The sequence below is a fragment of the Pseudophryne corroboree genome, chromosome 4 (assembly GCF_028390025.1).
Source record: "Pseudophryne corroboree isolate aPseCor3 chromosome 4, aPseCor3.hap2, whole genome shotgun sequence".
Lineage (NCBI taxonomy): Eukaryota > Metazoa > Chordata > Amphibia > Anura > Myobatrachidae > Pseudophryne > Pseudophryne corroboree.
In genome coordinates this window covers 712,489,714-712,506,848 of record NC_086447.1, presented here as the reverse complement: position 1 = coordinate 712,506,848, position 17,135 = coordinate 712,489,714, and the positions used below count along the sequence as shown (strand labels likewise).

General features: G+C 44.5%; 1 protein-coding gene across 2 annotated transcripts in view; it reads right to left on the bottom strand.

The window, feature by feature from the left end:
* Window positions 1–17,135, bottom strand: part of CRIM1 (cysteine rich transmembrane BMP regulator 1) — a 960,049-nt gene that overhangs the window by 63,473 nt on the left and 879,441 nt on the right. For both annotated transcript variants that reach the window (XM_063917972.1, XM_063917971.1), the window contains exon 13: window positions 10,671–10,892. In XM_063917972.1, the coding sequence (XP_063774042.1) occupies window positions 10,671–10,892 (222 nt within the window). The remainder of the gene's footprint in view (window positions 1–10,670; window positions 10,893–17,135) is intronic.

The window sequence follows — 17,135 nt, the reverse complement described above, 5'->3', positions numbered from 1 at the left end:
TTAATTTACAAATGGGACATAATATTTTAAATAGTTGCACAAGTTCATAGCATAAATCCACTTATTCTTGCACATTAAAGTGAAACTACGGGGTTTATTTAATAAGCATCGGGTTCTAAATCCCAGTGTTTCCGATGGAGTTTATGCTCAAAATTTTAAAGTGCGAAACACGTCTGGTAAAATAATTAACCTTTTAAATTTTGGACATAAACTTGATCGGAAGAGCTGGGCTTTAATATCCGCCTGCTAGTAATACCACTAGAATTCTACAACCTCAGCTTGTTGAGTAGGGGTTGCTATGATGCATTCTCTGTAAATAAGTTGTGATGTGCTGTATACACTGAGATAAAAAATAATATTTTACCCACCGGTAAATCTATTTCTCGTAGTCCGTAGTGGATGCTGGGGACTCCGTAAGGACCATGGGGAATAGACGGCTCCGCAGGAGACTGGGCACATCTAAAGAAAGCTTTAGGACTATCTGGTGTCCACTGGCTCCTCCCCCTATGACCCTCCTCCAAGCCTCAGTTAGGACACTGTGCCCGGAAGAGCTGACACAATAAGGAAGGATTTTGAATCCCGGGTAAGACTCATACCAGCCACACCAATCACACCATATAACTCGTGATAGGAACCCCGGTTAACAGTATGATAACAATGGAACCTCTGAATAGATGGTTCGCAATAACAACCCGATTTGTGTAACAATAACTATTTACAAGTATTGCAGACAATCCGCACTTGGGATGAGCGCCCAGCATCCACTACGGACTACGAGAAATAGATTTACCGGTGAGTAAAATCTTATTTTCTCTGACGTCCTAGTGGATGCTGGGGACTCCGTAAGGACCATGGGGATTATACCAAAGCTCCCAAACGGGCGGGAGAGTGCGGAGGACTCTGCAGCACCGAATGAGAGAACTCCAGGTCCTCCTCAGCCAGGGTATCAAATTTATAAAATTTTGCAAACGTGTTTGCCCCTGACCAAGTAGCAGCTCGGCCAAGTCGTAAAGCCGAGACCCCTCGGGCAGCCGCCCAAGATGAGCCTACCTTCCTTGTGGAATGGGCTTTTAGAGATTTAGGCTGCGGTAGTCCCACCGCAGAATGCGCAAGCTGAATAGTGCTACAAATCCAGTGCGCTATAGTCTGCTTAGAAGCAGGAGCACCCAGCTTGTTGGGTGCATCTAGGATAAACAGCGAGTCAGTTTTCCTGACTCCAGCCGTCCTGGAAATATAATTTTTCAGGGCCCTGACTACGTCCAGTAACTTGGAATCCTCCAGGTCCCTAGTAGCCGCAGGCACCAATAATAGGTTGGTACAAGTGAAAACCTGATACCACCTTCGGGAGAAAGTGAGGACGAGTCCTCAACTCTGCCCTATCCATTTGGAAAGTCAGGTAAGGGCTTTTTTATGACAAAGCCGAAGCCAGAGCCAACACATGACCACTTTTCATGTGAGATATTTCAAATCCACGGTTTTAAATGGCTCAAACCAATGTGATTCCAGGAACTCCAAAACCACATTGAGATCCCAAGGTGCCACTGGGGCACAAAGAAGGGGCTGAATATGCAGCACTCCCTTACAACGTCTGAACTTCAGGCTGACATCCTTCCTGGCTTTGATCAGGATAAGAATGACTACCTCCGGAATGCCTTTTTCACTCAGGATCCGGTGTTCAACCGCCATGCCGTCAACGCAGCCGCGGTAAGGCTTTGAACAGACAGGGCCCCTGCTGCAGCAGATCCTGTCTGAGTGGCAGAGGCCATGGGTCCTCTGAGATCATCTCTTGAAGTTCCGGATACCAAGCCCTTCTTGGCCAATCCGAAACAATGAGTATAGTTCTTACTCCTCTTTTCCTTATTATCCTCAGTACCTTGGGTATGAGAGGGAGACGAGGGAACACATAAACCGACTGGTACACCCGCGGTGTCACTAGAGCGTCCACAGCGATCGCCTGAGGTTCCCTTGACCTGGCGCAATATCTTTTTTATTGAGGCGGGACGCCATCATGTCCACCTGTGGTCTTTCCCAACGGTTTACTAGCATTTGGAAGACTTCTGGATGAAGTCCCTATTCTCCCGGGTGGAGTCTGCTGCGGAAGTCTGCTTCCCAGTTGTCCACTCCCGGAATGAACACTGCTGCCAGTGCTACCACATGATTTTCCGTCCAACGGGGAATCCTTGTGGCTTCTGCCATTGCCCTCCTGCTTCTTGTGCCGCCCTGCCTGTTTACATGGGCGAGCGCCGTGATGTTGTCTGATTGGAACCGTACGGCTGGTGAAGCAGGGGCCTTGTTTTGCTTAGGGCCTTGTAAATGGCTCTTATCTCCAGAAAATTTATGTTAAGTGAAAACTCCTGTTTGGACCATAGTCCTTGGAATTTTATTCCCTGTGTGACTGCCCCCCAGCCCCTAAGGCTGGCATCCGTGGTCACCAGGACCCAGTCCTGTATTCCGAATCTGCGGCCCTCTAGTAGATGAGCCCTCTGCAGCCACCACCGCAGCGACACCCTGGTTCTTGCCGACCGGGTTATCCGCTGCTGTATCTGGAGATGGGACCCGGACCATTTGTCCAACAGGTCCCACTGGAAAATCCTTGCGTGGAACTTTCCGAATGGAATTGCTTCGTACGAAGCTACCATTTTTTCCCAGGACTCGTGTGCATTGATGTACCAACACCTGTCCCGGTCTTAGGAGGTTTCTGACTAGAGATGACAACTCCTCGGCTTTTTCCATTGGAAGAAACACTTTTTTTCTGGTCTGTTTCCAGAATCATTCCCAGGAACAGAAGACGTGTCGTCGGGACCAGCTGTGACTTTGGAATTGAGAATCCAGTCCTGCTGTTGCAGCACTTCCCGAGAAAGTGCTACCCCCTTACCAACTGTTCCTTGGACCTCGCCTTTATCAGGAGATCGTCCAAGTACGGGATAATTAAAACTCCCTTCCTGCGAAGGAGTATCATCATTTCGGTCATTACCCTGGTAAAGACCCTCGGTGCCGTGGATAATCCAAACGGCAGCGTCTGGAACTGATAGAGACAGTCCTGTACCACAACCTTGAGGTACTCCTGGTGAGGAGGGTAAATGGGGACATGCAGGTAAGTATCCTTGATGTCCAGAGAGACCCTGTAATCCCCCTCGTCCAGGTTCGCAATAATCGCCCTGAGCGATTCCATCTTGCACTTGAATCTTTTGTTTTATGTGTTCAAGGATTTTTTTATATGTAAGATGGGTCTCACCAAACCGTCCGGTTTCGGTACCACAAACATTGTGGAAAAGTAACCCTTTTCCTGTTGAAGGAGGGGTACCTTGATAATCACTTGCTGTGAATACAGTTTTTTGCATTGCCACCAACACTGCCTCCCTGGCAGAGGGAGTTGCCGGTAAGGCAGATTTTAGGAAACGGCGGGGGGGGAGACGTCTCGAATTCCAGCCTGTACCTCTGAGATACTGTTTGAAGAACCCAGAGATCCACCTGTGAGAGAGCCCACTGTGCGCTGAAATTTCTGAGACGGGCCCCCACCGTACCCGGGTCCGCCTGAGCAGCCCCAGCGTCATGCTGTGGACTTACCGGACGCAGGGGAGGACTTCTGCTCCCGGGAACTAGCTGTGTGCTGCAGCTTTTTCCCTCTACCTTTTCCTCTTGGCAGAAAAGATGAGCCTCTAGCTCTCTACTTTTCTGGGGCCGAAGGGACTGTACCTGATAATACAGTGCTTACTTTTTACTGTGGGGTAGCTTGTGGCAAAAGTTTTGATTTCTCAGCCGTAGCTGTGGAAACGAGGTCTGAAAGACCATCCCCAAACAGTTCCACCCCCTTCTAGGGCAAACTTCCATGTGCCGTTTTAAATCGGCATCGCCCGACCATTGCCGAGTCCATAACCCCCGTCTGGCGGCAATGGTTTTACATAGCGCTTATTAGTGATGCCAGTCGGCAAATATCCCTCTGTGCATCACGCATGTATAAGACAGCGTCTTGTATATGCTCTATTTTCAGCAAAATATTGTCCCTATCTATAGTATAAATATTATCCGACAAGGAATCTGACCACGCAGCTGCCGCACTGCACATCCATGCCAAAGCAATAGCAGGTCTCAATATAATGCCCGTGTGTGTGTATATAGCTTTAAGGGTAGTTTTCTGCTTTCTATCAGCAGGTCCTTCAGGGCGGCCGTATCCGTGATGGTAGTGCCACCTTTTTTAATAAGCGTGTAACCGCTTTATCTACCCTAGGGGTTATTTCCCAACGTGACCTATCCTCTGGCGGAAAAGGGTACGCTGCTTTAGAAATGATCAATTTCTTATCGGGGGAAGTCCACGCTTCCTCACACACATCATATCAATTTCTCAGATGCAGGAAAACTACTGGTAGTTTTCTGTCACCAACATAATACCCTTTTTTGTGGTATCTGGGGTATTATCAGAAATGTGTAATACATTTTTCATTGCCTCAATCATGTAACGGGTGGCCCTATTGGAAGGTACCCTAGTCTCATCGTCGTCGACACTGGAGTCGGTATCCGTGTCAACATCTGTGTCTGCCATCTGAGGTAGCGGGCGTTTTAGAGCCCCTGATGACATGTGAGACGCTTGGACAGGCACAAGCTGAGTAGCCGGCTGTCCTATGTCGTCAAACCTTTTATGTAAGGAGTTGACACTGTCACGTAATTCCTTCCATAAGTCCATCCACACCGGTGTCGACCCCGCAGGGGGGTGACATCCCATTCACAGGCATTTGCTCCGCCTCCACATCATTATCCTCATCATACATGTCGACACAGCAGTACCGACACACAGCACACACACAGGGAATGCTCTGACAGAGGACAGGACCCCACAAAGCCCTTTGGGGAGACAGAGGGAGAGTATGCCAGCACACACCAGAGCGCTATATATCACAGGGATATCACCTATAGAGAGTGTTTTCCCTTATAGCTGCATAATATATATATATACTGCGCCTAATTTGTGCCCCCCCCCCCCCCCTCTCTTTTTAACCCTTTTCTGTAGTGCAGGACTGCAGGGGAGAGCCAGGGAGCGATCCCTCCAGCAGAGCTGTGAGGGAAAATGGCGCCAGTGTGCTGAGGGAGATGGCTCTGCCCCTTTTTCGGCGGGCTTTCTCCCGCTATTTTATCGTTTCTGGCAGGGGTTAATATACACCTATATAGCCTCTGGGGCTATATATGGTGTTAGTTTTGCCAGCCAAGGTGTTATTATTGCTGCTCAGGGCGCCCCCCCCCCCCAGCGCCCTGCACCCATCAGTGACCGCAGTGTGTGGTGTGCATGAGGAGCAATGGCGCACAGCTGCAATGCTGTGCGCTACCTTGGAGAAGACAGAAGTCTTCAGCCGCCGATTTTCCGGACCACCTTCTTGTTTCTGGCTCTGTAAGGGGGACGGCGGCGCGGCTCCGGGAACGGACGACGAGGTCGGGTCCTGTGTTCGATCCCTCTGGAGCTAATGGTGTCCAGTAGCCTAAGAAGCCCAAGCTACCACCACTTAGGTAGGTTCGCTTCTTCTCCCCTTAGTCCCTCGTTGCAGTGAGCCTGTTGCCAGCAGGTCTCACTGAAAATAAAAAACCTAAACTATACTTTCTTCTAGGAGCTCAGGAGAGCCCCTAGTGTGCATCCAGCTCAGCCGGGCACAGAAATCTAACTGAGGCTTGGAGGAGGGTCATAGGGGGAGGAGCCAGTGCACACCAGATAGTCCTAAAGCTTTCTTTAGATGTGCCCAGTCTCCTGCGGAGCCGTCTATTCCCCATGGTCCTTACGGAGTCCCCAGCATCCACTAGGACGTCAGAGAAAAAAGCAATGCCATTAGAGATATTTTATATTGATTTTTTTTGTGTTTTTTTTTTAAGTATGATATGCATTGAAGAAGAGTAAGAAAAAGTCTAATGTAACATACAGTGTGGTATATTTTTTTTATCAAAGGGGGAAATGTATTAAACCTTCTAAGAATGGAGCGTACTTGCCGACTGTTAGTTACTCCTCTCTGGGAGTAGCTAAAAGAGATGCTGACATTTTTGGGGCAGTGCTCTTTGCATTATTAGTTCACGCCCCAAGCACAGCAAAATGCCATGAATGTCATGAATGAATGTCTCTGGTATTATCTCTCCATCCTGTCCACTGCACTCTTCCGGACGAGCAGGGAACTACCCAAAATATCCAAGTATGGAGTGGACAAGTGGAAAAGTTGCTCATTGCAACCAATCAGCTTCTAGCCGTTTAACAAGTACATTCTATATAATCATAGGTCTTGGAACGGGGAAGATGGGCCAGGGGGCGACTCGCCCCACCATAAAAAAATATTTAAGAGATACAAGTCAATGAACTGAGTTGCAGGGAGCAGTGCAGCCGCCATCTAGGGCTACAACAGGCAGTGTCAGGATAATTATAATCCCCTTTCCAACTGCTCCACCTCCTCCCTCCCCACAGCCCTTCTCCATCCACCTCCAAGGCCCAACAGTGTAGGGCTAGTTACTATGGACTGGACCCTCCCCTAGGACCAGATCTGCTCCCTTCTCACCTCCCACTTCATATGTTCTTCCCCTCTTCCTGCTCAGCTCTCTCTTCGGGGGTCATTCCGAGTTGTTCGCTCATTGCCGATTTTCGCTATGCTGCAATTTGCTGCTAAATGCGCATGCGCATGGTACGCAGCGCGCATGCGCTAAGTTATTTAACTAAAAACTTAGCAGTTTTGCTGGTGTTCGTACAACGCTTTTCAGTCGCACTGCTGATCGGTAAATGATTGACAGGAAAGGGGCGTTTCTGGGAGGTAACTGAGCGTTTTCCGGGAGTGTGCTAAAAAATGCAGGCTTGTCAGGAAAAAACGCGGGAGTGTCTGGAAAAACGGGGGAGTGGCTGGACGAACGCAGGGCGTGTTTGTTCCCCCCTCAATAGATAGAAAGAAAGAAAGATAGATAGATATGTGTTTATATATAAAGATATGTATTTATAAATATATATATCCTATATAATACAAGGCTAATACTGCTCCTCACCTCTGTGGGGGAATTTCAACTGTTTGCACGCCGGCAGCCCCTAGATTGCGCCGACTATTCAAGTGTTGCTCCATTTGGGTGCACACAGTCGTCATTTCTACAGGCTGGTAACTAGTATGTATATATATATATATATATATATATATATATATATATATAAATTCCACTGTTGCTGGATAAGCAAGCTGCACGTCACTCCATATTAAAAAAAGGTGCTTTAATGAACTCAGATCTGTTTGTGAATATTTTGTGAATATTTATTGGAAACCTCTGTTTATTACAAACCAACGGACAGAAACACTCTCTTAGAAGCAAGTAGCCACCATCCTAAGGCACTGAAACAGGGTCTTCCATACTCTCAAATGCTCAGAATAGCAAGAATAACCAGTAACGCTGACGATTTGCCAGAAGCGTTGGATATAACAATGAATAAATTCATAACGAGAGGGTATGACCCTATACAACTGGCAAAGACCAAAGCAAAAGTATTGCAGATTCCAAGACGAGGTTTGCTGAATAAACAAACTACAACAGACATTAAGAACAAATTTATCTGGTCAACCAACTTTTCAACTACAAGCCCCATCATAACCAGAGCAACAAAGGCACTCTGGCCTATAGTGACGAAGGGACTATGCTAGGTCCCGAAACGAGCCGTTGATATTACAGGAAGGCTGTTTTTCCAATGTGCATTAAGTGATGATTTGAATCCAAAAGTTCATTAAAGCACCTTTTTTTAATATGGAGTGACGTGCAGCTTGCTTATCCAGCAACAGTGGAATTTATACAATTACAGCACGTGCACCCATCATTACTAACATCAGCAAGGGAGTGCCGGATTATCCAAGGTACATATATATATATATATATATATATATATATATATAGAGAGAGAGAGAGAGAGAGAGAGAAAAGGGTACCCTACAGCACTATGTGTGAGAAATAAAAGCAGCACCTCAAGAAGAACCTCCTGTTAGTAGAGGTTCAAAAATAAATAAATATTCACAAACAGATCTGAGGGCGCTAGTCCATAGTACTGTTCATCATATTATTTATCACACCTTGATTAACATAGAAACGGCTGTAATAAAAATCTAATTATTAATAAATACAATTAGATTTTTATTACAGCCGTTTCTATGTTAATCAAGGTGTAATAATATGATGAACAGTACTATGGACTAGCACCCTCAGATCTGTTTGTGAATATATATATATATATATATATATATACACACATTTCCGACCGGCCCGGCAATCCTTCCGCTCCCCAGCGTTAGTGTAGCCTGCTCCCGTGCCTTCTTGGTCAGGAGTGACACTTCCCTCCAGGGGCGGATTGGGAACAAAAAGCAGCCCTGGAATAATTTGTACTAGTGGCCCCACATAGGCAGCACTAGAGGTGTAAGGTCTAGCCATGGGCCATGGCAGCAGTACCCTCCAAGACTTTTCAGATAGTGGGGATGTCAAGCATCAAGGGGAAGTTAAAATAAAATAAAATAGAATATTATGAGCACATTATATGATACACCTTTAGAATTTAGGAAACTATATCATTCTTTAGAAAGATATATTTTCTTGCTTATAACACCAACCGTATCCCAATCACTATTCACTCAATCTTATATGTCAGCCAAGCAGGCAGACAGAGCATACACTAGATCACCTGCAATCACAGGCTAAGTGGCAAAGTAATTTTCATATATGCAAATTGTTTGGCATCTTATTCATTATTTCTATAAATAGGACCACATGTCCTAAAACCAAACAGGCCCCACGGGTGCAGCGGCCCACCGTGAATCTCCCCTGTGGGGGCGCAAAGCAGCAATGAAGGTGGAGCAAGGCCCTCCTCCGCAGGACACTGTTTTCCTAGTGGGCATGGCCATACCCCACCTCAAACATCAGGACCCATAAGATGTCTCAGTGGCCTTTTATATTGCAATTTGAGATTCTACTAGTAACATCATTGACCCAGACAAAAAAATTGTGTATTTCATTTAATTCTGTGTAGAAATCCTTGCACATTTTTATCCGATCACGATGCCTAAAATACTTCTGGCTTGGAAGGCACATGAAATATATTGCAAAAGTGTGAAATCCAGCAGCATGGTATTTCCCTGTGTTTAGTCTTGTCTGAATACTCTTTAATAAGACTGGAATGAAAAAAAATAGTAAATTATAAAAGAAAAAAATGACTATGAAATGAATGCACCAGTTGTAACTCGTTTGAAAATCCAGTCTGGTATGTGGCATCAAAAATGTAATTTAATGACATGTAAGAAAGAAAAACTCTGGAGAAAAATGTCAAATATTTTTGTGATTTGCACCTGTCTTAACGTTCAGCAAAAAAGGAAAGTATTTGTTATTGCAGGATGGAAAAACAGACATCCTTATACAGTATTTGGCATTGTTAATCATTATTTTATTCAATGGATGCACTAATAACACATGATCAGGGTAAATAGAAGAACGCAGCTCCATACTGGTAGCATAGTAACAGATTGCCAGGTTAGTATTCCGAATTTCATGCAGATGGGAATCATTTACAAAGCATCAGAATGGCCTTTGTTTTATGCCATCTGAGTGTGACTTCACTTTGCAGCACATAGCCCTGGCTTCTAGGAAGGCGCCTTGTGAGAAGTACATTTTTACTTTGCAGAAAGGCCAGATAGGGGCATGGCTTATATATATCATTTTCTTGGTGCAATATTAAAATGATCTATAAGGGCTTTAGCAAACTTAAAGGTGTCCCCAATTTTGCAGTGAGTCACCGAGTTTGGCATATTGCATACTGTATATACTATAATACAGGAATGTCATGAGTGTTAGAAAAAGGGTGTGCAGGTGGGGATGTATGGCAGAGTGCATGCACACACCAGCGGATGCCCTGAGCCAATGAACAGTCAGGTACTTAACCAGTGGGGTTTGGTAGTAATGTGACAGCCGGCGTGGCTCTCTAAGCCCCGTGTGAGGAGAGTGTGGCCTACAGTTTACCAGATGGTGACTGTATGGGGGTAATGAGTGCAGCATCCCTGAAGTTTGGAATGGTGGGTAATCGCAGGTCTCATGGAGCTAAATCAAAGACATCTGTCTTCCACTGTGTTTCTTTAATGCAGTGACAAGATGGTGCAGTGCATGCACAGTACGAGGTTCGGTGGCCATATTGGTAAGGGAATGAAGCCTCCCTGGGGGATCCGACATGGAGTATGCACAATAGCGCTCTCCATCTTCGACAATGAGCATATGGATGATAAATGAGCCGCACACTAACAAGCCAGCAAGATCTCCATCTACAGTCAGTGTACAAGGAGTGTATTATCCGCGAAGACCTCAGATGTGCATAGTATAGAGTAGTTTAACGTAGTCGCATGGATAACAAAACAACTGATTCATTTGCAAATAAATATATTTAAAAAAAAGGAAACCATGAGGCAGTGCCTGGAAGGCCATAGGTAGCATATGGGACAATGAAAAAGCCTTGAAAAACTCCCTGTGAGGATCTGGGGTTTCTTGTAGATCACAGAGCAGACAACATTTATCATTCCTGTATATTATCAGTAAGGACACTGCTGTGATTGTATGCTGGAAGTATATTTACAAGGTATATAATATGACATGATGTGAGCATTGCTTTACTGTGGTGAGTTTACCAGCCCATGTATTATCCAAGTACTCACCTATGCAGTATGGACAGCACTGACCCTTCCTCAGGACCGGCCTCTCACAGGTTACAGGCGGACAGGACTCTGAGTAGCAGCTGATCATTCCGTCCATGCAGACACAGCTAGTGCAAACATTGGGTTTCCAAGACTCAGCTGCCAGGAAAATGTCTCCCTCGTCATTTTTGCAGTAGCTGGGCAGACTGTCATTGCCCGGCACAGAAGGCTGAAGAGATTCATCTGGAAGAGTAAATGTAAACATTTAGTGGCAGGAAGTGTCAGCTCAGATCTCTTGAACTGGGCAAAGCAAATGGATATCAGGTACAGGGTTTATTTTCCTCTGGCACTATCTGCTGGCTGTGTCCTGCCTCTCCGACTCCGGCTAGTTTACAAGGTGGAAAATACATCTGAATGTTCCATTTATAAAGACACGCATGAAAGTGACCTTCCCATCCAAAACAAAGATAGCTCTGAATACATAGATTGCTTTGTGGTTAATTCCGAAAGACCTTTCCATGTGCAATGTCTTGCAGCCCTTCCAATTAACTGGCTCGACTTGACACAGTCAATTATCTGTTAGCTACTGAATATTTACACTGGACTCATACTGCAGCAGAAGTCAGCGGCGTTCTCGTTAGCACTACGGTAAAGCCCCTACAGCATACTTCCATGGCAACTGTTTAAAAGTTGTTTTTGTTGTTTAAATTCTCATCCGCTCCTCAAGTGCAGCCACAAGGGATAAAAGTGCAGAAGTGAGTCAGTGGAGAAGTTGCCCATGGCAACCAATCAGGACTGACGTAACATTTATAATTTGCTTACTATAAACGTATACAGAGCAGCTGATTGGTTGCAATGGGCAACTTCTCCACTGGCTCACTTCTCTACTTTTATCACTGCTGAGTACATGTCCCCGCTAGTAATTATCTGTCTTTTTGCAAATGGAAAACCATAAGTATAACATATTGCACAGCACCAGATTTACATAGTTAAAGCAAACAACTGGCATCATAAACCCCACCCAAACCACTTGCCACATCTGTTTTATAAAACATTTTATTCTCTGCTAAAAGTTTGACTAATGTGCTATTAATTGAAGATGTCTCGGAGTCCCTGCTCAGTGCTACCCATAACCTCATGGCTACTAGGGCCAGGTCAACAATGGGATAGATCAGACTTAGGGGGACATTTACTAAGCAGGGATAAGAACGGAGAAGTGATCCAGTGGGGCAGTTGCCCATGGCAACCAATCAGCACTGAAGTAATATCTATAATTTGCATACTATAAAATGATACAGAGCTGCTGATTGGTTGATAGGACAACTTCTCCACTGGCTCACTTCTCTGCTCTTATCACTGCTTAGTAAATGTCCACCTTAAGCCCCAGGCCTCCACATAAAAACAGTCCTATGATCATGGCAACATGATGACGACCAGCCGCCAGGTGCAACACAGGCAAGTGGCCCCGGCTTTCTACAACAACAAAAAAATGTGATGGTAAATGGGCATCATGTGTATGTGTGCGCAATTAATATAATTCATAAACAAATTATCTGCTCCCCCCGCACCGCTGCCATACCACCACCACCACCACCTACATCACACATTAAACTATTACACATTACACATCAAACTATTACACTAGTGCTCTGTCCGGAAGCAGCATCAGCAGGTCAGGAGGCTGTCACGTCTCCCTGTACAGGGCTGATAGTCTGCTCTCATTTCAGCCAACTCCTCTCAGCCCAGGAGCAGCAGCATCATGCGGGAATCTCTCTTTCCCTGTATCCCCTGAGAGAGCCCCAACTGGATGTGGACACACACGGACCGTTCTGCTGAAGTAGGTGGCACTGCAGAGAGCCGGTCCAGACGGTGTTCACCTAATCCTGAGGATGCTCCTCGGCCACTCAGTTTGTGACAGGGGTTAAAAGAATAATCAGCCTGATCAGTGGTACTGATTATCCTTGCATACTCTCCATGTCTCCTGTACTCCAGTGGAGAATACAGCTGGCCCCAATACAATGAAATTGTGCCCAACTTCAAATGTGCCGATAGCATGTGGAGTGTACAGACCCACCTATGTGGCCAATCCCACACAGCACTGGTCACAACCACATGGCACTGGCCACACCCTCTTGTGCTTCGCACTATAGCCCTTAGATCATTTTCAGACACGCTCTTATGTCAGGGGTACTGACATAAGACCTGTCTGGCTGGGAAAGGGGAGGTGTCCTGAACTCCTCAGTGATTGATGGCTGATGACTCTGGAGGAGGAGCTTGGACCATCAACAGAAGGGGCGGGTCTCAGGGCCTGTGCAGGGCTTCGATCCGGCGCTGCTGAACAGGTTGGCTTCTATGGACTGCATCACTGTTGCCCTAAGAAGCCAGAAAGGGCTGACAAATTAGCAAGAGAAGTGCTCTCTCTCTGCTATAGCAGGCGGACTGGCAGTCCCAGTGGGAGAAAGCACCTCCCCCTGGGACTAACTGTCTGGCTGTGATTAGCAGGGAACTCTTCCTATGGGAAGCTACTGTCACTGCCCAGAGTGTGGCAGAGTTACAGGGGGCAAATCTGACACTAGTGTTAAGTAACACTAATAAAATGCAAAAGAAACAAACCCAACAAACCGTTGTCCTATTATATACAAATTGGCCCTAATGTGTGTTAATGTTAAGATCCCAAACACAAAATTAGCTTATGTACATGGTAAATAATTCCCCAGATACTGTAGATGTTGATTGCCCTTCTGTTTCCCTAAAACCAGTGAATTTATGAACCTTTTCTGAAATGTCTACATAACAGACACAACTGAAGTACTGTATATTATGTGATTTGTGCTAGTACTGTAGCATTACATAAAATATCCCAAAAGTATTTTTCTCAGTATTTTCTGACATCATATCTACAAAATTACATTTCCATTTTATGCTGAGAATTTGATAGATTATTTCCATTACATCTAATAAAAATACAAGTCTAGATAGTAATAAATCATTAAGCTGCCTTATTTTTAATAATATCTTTATTCAGTAATGAATAAGAAAGGTGACATATTTGCTTTATCTTCAAGCAGAGAAACGCTATAACCCCCTAAGAGTGTCCCTCTCCTCCCTACCCTTTTCAGGTAGGGTTCTACTGTAATAAATCACCCTGATGAACAGTGAGCCAAACCATTCCTATACCTGTGTACCTGCTGTAAATTAGGAGATTTATCAAAGCATGGATACAGAAAAAAGTGGAGAGATAGGGCCAGATGTACTAATCCTTGAAAAGTGATACATTGGCCCTCATTCCGAGTTGATCGCTCGCTAGCTGCTTTTAGCAGCAGTGCAAACGCTAGGCCGCCGCCCTCTGGGAGTGTATCTTAGCTTAGCAAAAGTGCGAACGAAAGGATCGCAGAACTGCTCCAAAAAAAGATTGTGCAGTTTCTGAGCAGCTCGAAACTTACTCTTAGCTAGCGATCACTTTAGACTGTTAAGTTCCTGATTTGACGTCACAAACACGCCCTGCGTTCGGCCAGCCACTCCCCCTTTTTCACAGCCACTGCGTTTTTATCGGGCACGCCTGCGTTTTTACACACACTCCCTGAAAACGGTCAGTTTCCGCCCAGAAACACCCACTTCCTGTCAATCACTCACCGATCAGCAGTGCGATTGAAAAGCGTCGCTAGACCTTGTGTGAAACTGCATAGTTTTGTGTGCAAGTACGTCGCGCGTGCACAATGCGCACCATACGCATGCGCAGAAATGCCGCTTTTTCACCTAATCGCCGCGCTGCGACCGAAAGCAGCTAGTGAACAACTCGGAATGATCTTTTGCACGGTGATAAAGTACCCACCAAACAGTTCCTAACTCTCATTTTTCAAACACAGCCTGTGACATGTCAGTTAGGAGCTGATTGGTTTGTCCTTTATCTCTCTTCAAGGATTGCTATATCTCCCCCTTCACTACATGTTTAAGGGATTAATTCATGAAGCATGTCCATGGCAACCATTCAGCTGCTCCGTACAATTCTATAGTATGCAAATTATAAATGTTACCTCAATGCTGATTGGTTGCCATGGGCAACTTCTCCACTGGCTTACTTCTCCACAATTTTCACTGCTTTATGAATAGACCTCACTGTCTAATTAGGCAATTGGACATATTGTAAAAAATATCAAACACATGTAAATAGATCAACACATATGATTGTTTTCATCAAGTTTATGCTCCTTCAAATGCGTCGCTGCTCCATCTCTACTGTATGTATTTTGGCAAATTGCAAGCTTGCCAGCAAGGCCCAGTTGCCAATGTTTCTGTGGGTAATACCCAATCTTGTTTTATGACTGGGTATGTTACCAATGTAAAGCAGAGTACGCTGATACTATACAAAGAAATATAAAAAATTTAATAAATAATGAATAAATAATGAATAACTAAAAGTTTGATCTCCTCCGAGAAAAACACAGAAGACAAGAAAACAATTTATGACATTGTGCCTGTGGCAGAGAACAGCAAAGTTGCTGCAAAATGTCACACAAATCACATTTCACGGACTAGGCCATTTCACAGTGGTGCCAATATTTGAGATCTGTTTTTGCTTCGCCTTGATGATGGGATGATAAATGGAATCTGCTTGTGGTGTGGACTGGGAGAATTTAAGGTAACATTTTTCCAGAGGGAAAAAAAAAGATACTTATCATTTCACGTGGAAGGTGGTGAATATTCCGCCAAAGAGTCTAGTCTGTGTCTACAGAACCACAAGATACTGCCAGAAAGGGTACTTGTGAATAAATATTTATTTTATGACCTGCATGCCATTGTACTTGTAAATAGTGCTGAGTTTCACATATGCTGAAAGGGACATTTATCTAAAATACAAGTCAATCAGCTCCTGTTATTTTAGAAACACAGCTTATAAAATGACAGTTATGGCCCCCGTACATCATAGATGCATTGAGACAATGTCCCGATCCCCCAGCGGCCGGGTTAGGAATATTAACCCGACAGGCCATCAATCGGTGGATCTGGTTGGCGGATCAATGGTGCTGGTGGTTTGGGGCCGCTGATGTATGAGGACATTAGAAGCTGATTGGTTGGTACTTTATCTCTCTCCAACTTTGATAAATTCCCCCATAATCTTGGGTTTCTGGGGATCACTCTATTTTGTTCCCAAATTCTAAACTGGTTTGTCAGTCAGTATAAACGGGACAGAGAGGATGGTACAAAGTACTAAAGTCTGCCCAGGATTCATAGCTATGACCCAAGATAGTGAGATCACACCTCCCTCAGCAAGATGTATAGTGAGCCCCTTTACAGATCATTAACATTAGTCCCTGCCCCAGTGGAGCTTACAATTTATATTCCCTATCACATGCACAGATAACCAATGAACATAGCAGTATGCTTTTGGATTGTTAGAGAAAACCAGAACGCCTGGAGGAAACTCACACAAACATATGGAGAACATACAAACTGTACACATATAACACCTTGGTCAAGAATTGAACTCATGACCTCAATACTGAGGCAGTGATGCTACTGCCCATGTAAAGTATTAAAACTACTGAAGGAGGATATGACAACTCTTTTGTTAAGTACAAGTTATTCAAAGGATGTAGCAAAGATAAACGTTACCAAATTGAAACCCATCGGGCTTACAGTGACTTCCACAGAGCTTGTAAATACACAATAAAAGATGCATATCAAATGCCAGTGGGAATTAGGGCTTACAGCGCTATTTATCTTTTCCATAATCCATTAATATTTCTGGAAGTTATACGCGCAGCCACCCCACCACCACTACATAGATGCAATTTTGCGCTATAATAGCTGTTAAATGAAACATCTCCCAGGCAGTTAGGTGCCTTCACGTTACTTACCAATAGAAATCTTAAACAAAAGAAATCTCATTTACATTTGTAGAGATAAAAGAGCATGGTCCATTGAATCTCAATGAAAATTGTTTGCGCTACATCAACTTGAAGTTCCACCAGTAATTACTGAATAAATGTATAAATACAAAGTATCAAACTGTACAGCTGTGTTGTTTTAAGGAACTAACAGATTTCCTACTGAATATTCAATGTGGCTTAAACAAAAGACGCTACAGTGAGCGAGGGATGTATCTTCCTTTAGGCAGCTACCGGTTTATCAGCTTCTCTGTGAATAAGGGACATTGTTAATGTAGCTGGGTGTCTTGTTTCCTGAAACGCCGAGTCAGAGCAGCAGCATCTGTTCCTTCAGGTGCCCTTTAGCTGCAGAGCTGTACACCAGGGAAACTGATCTGAGAATGCAGGAGGCAAAGATCAAGACTTTAAGGGAATGAAATGTGTCAGATATTCCAATTAAAGCTCCGTAATCTGCATCTTATATTTATTAACACACATATATATATATATATATATATATATATATACATACATATGCACACTTGTGAAAAGAATAGAAAAAAAAAAAAGAACTACAATGACTATATGTGCATTGACCTTAACCTGCTGGTGAGACATT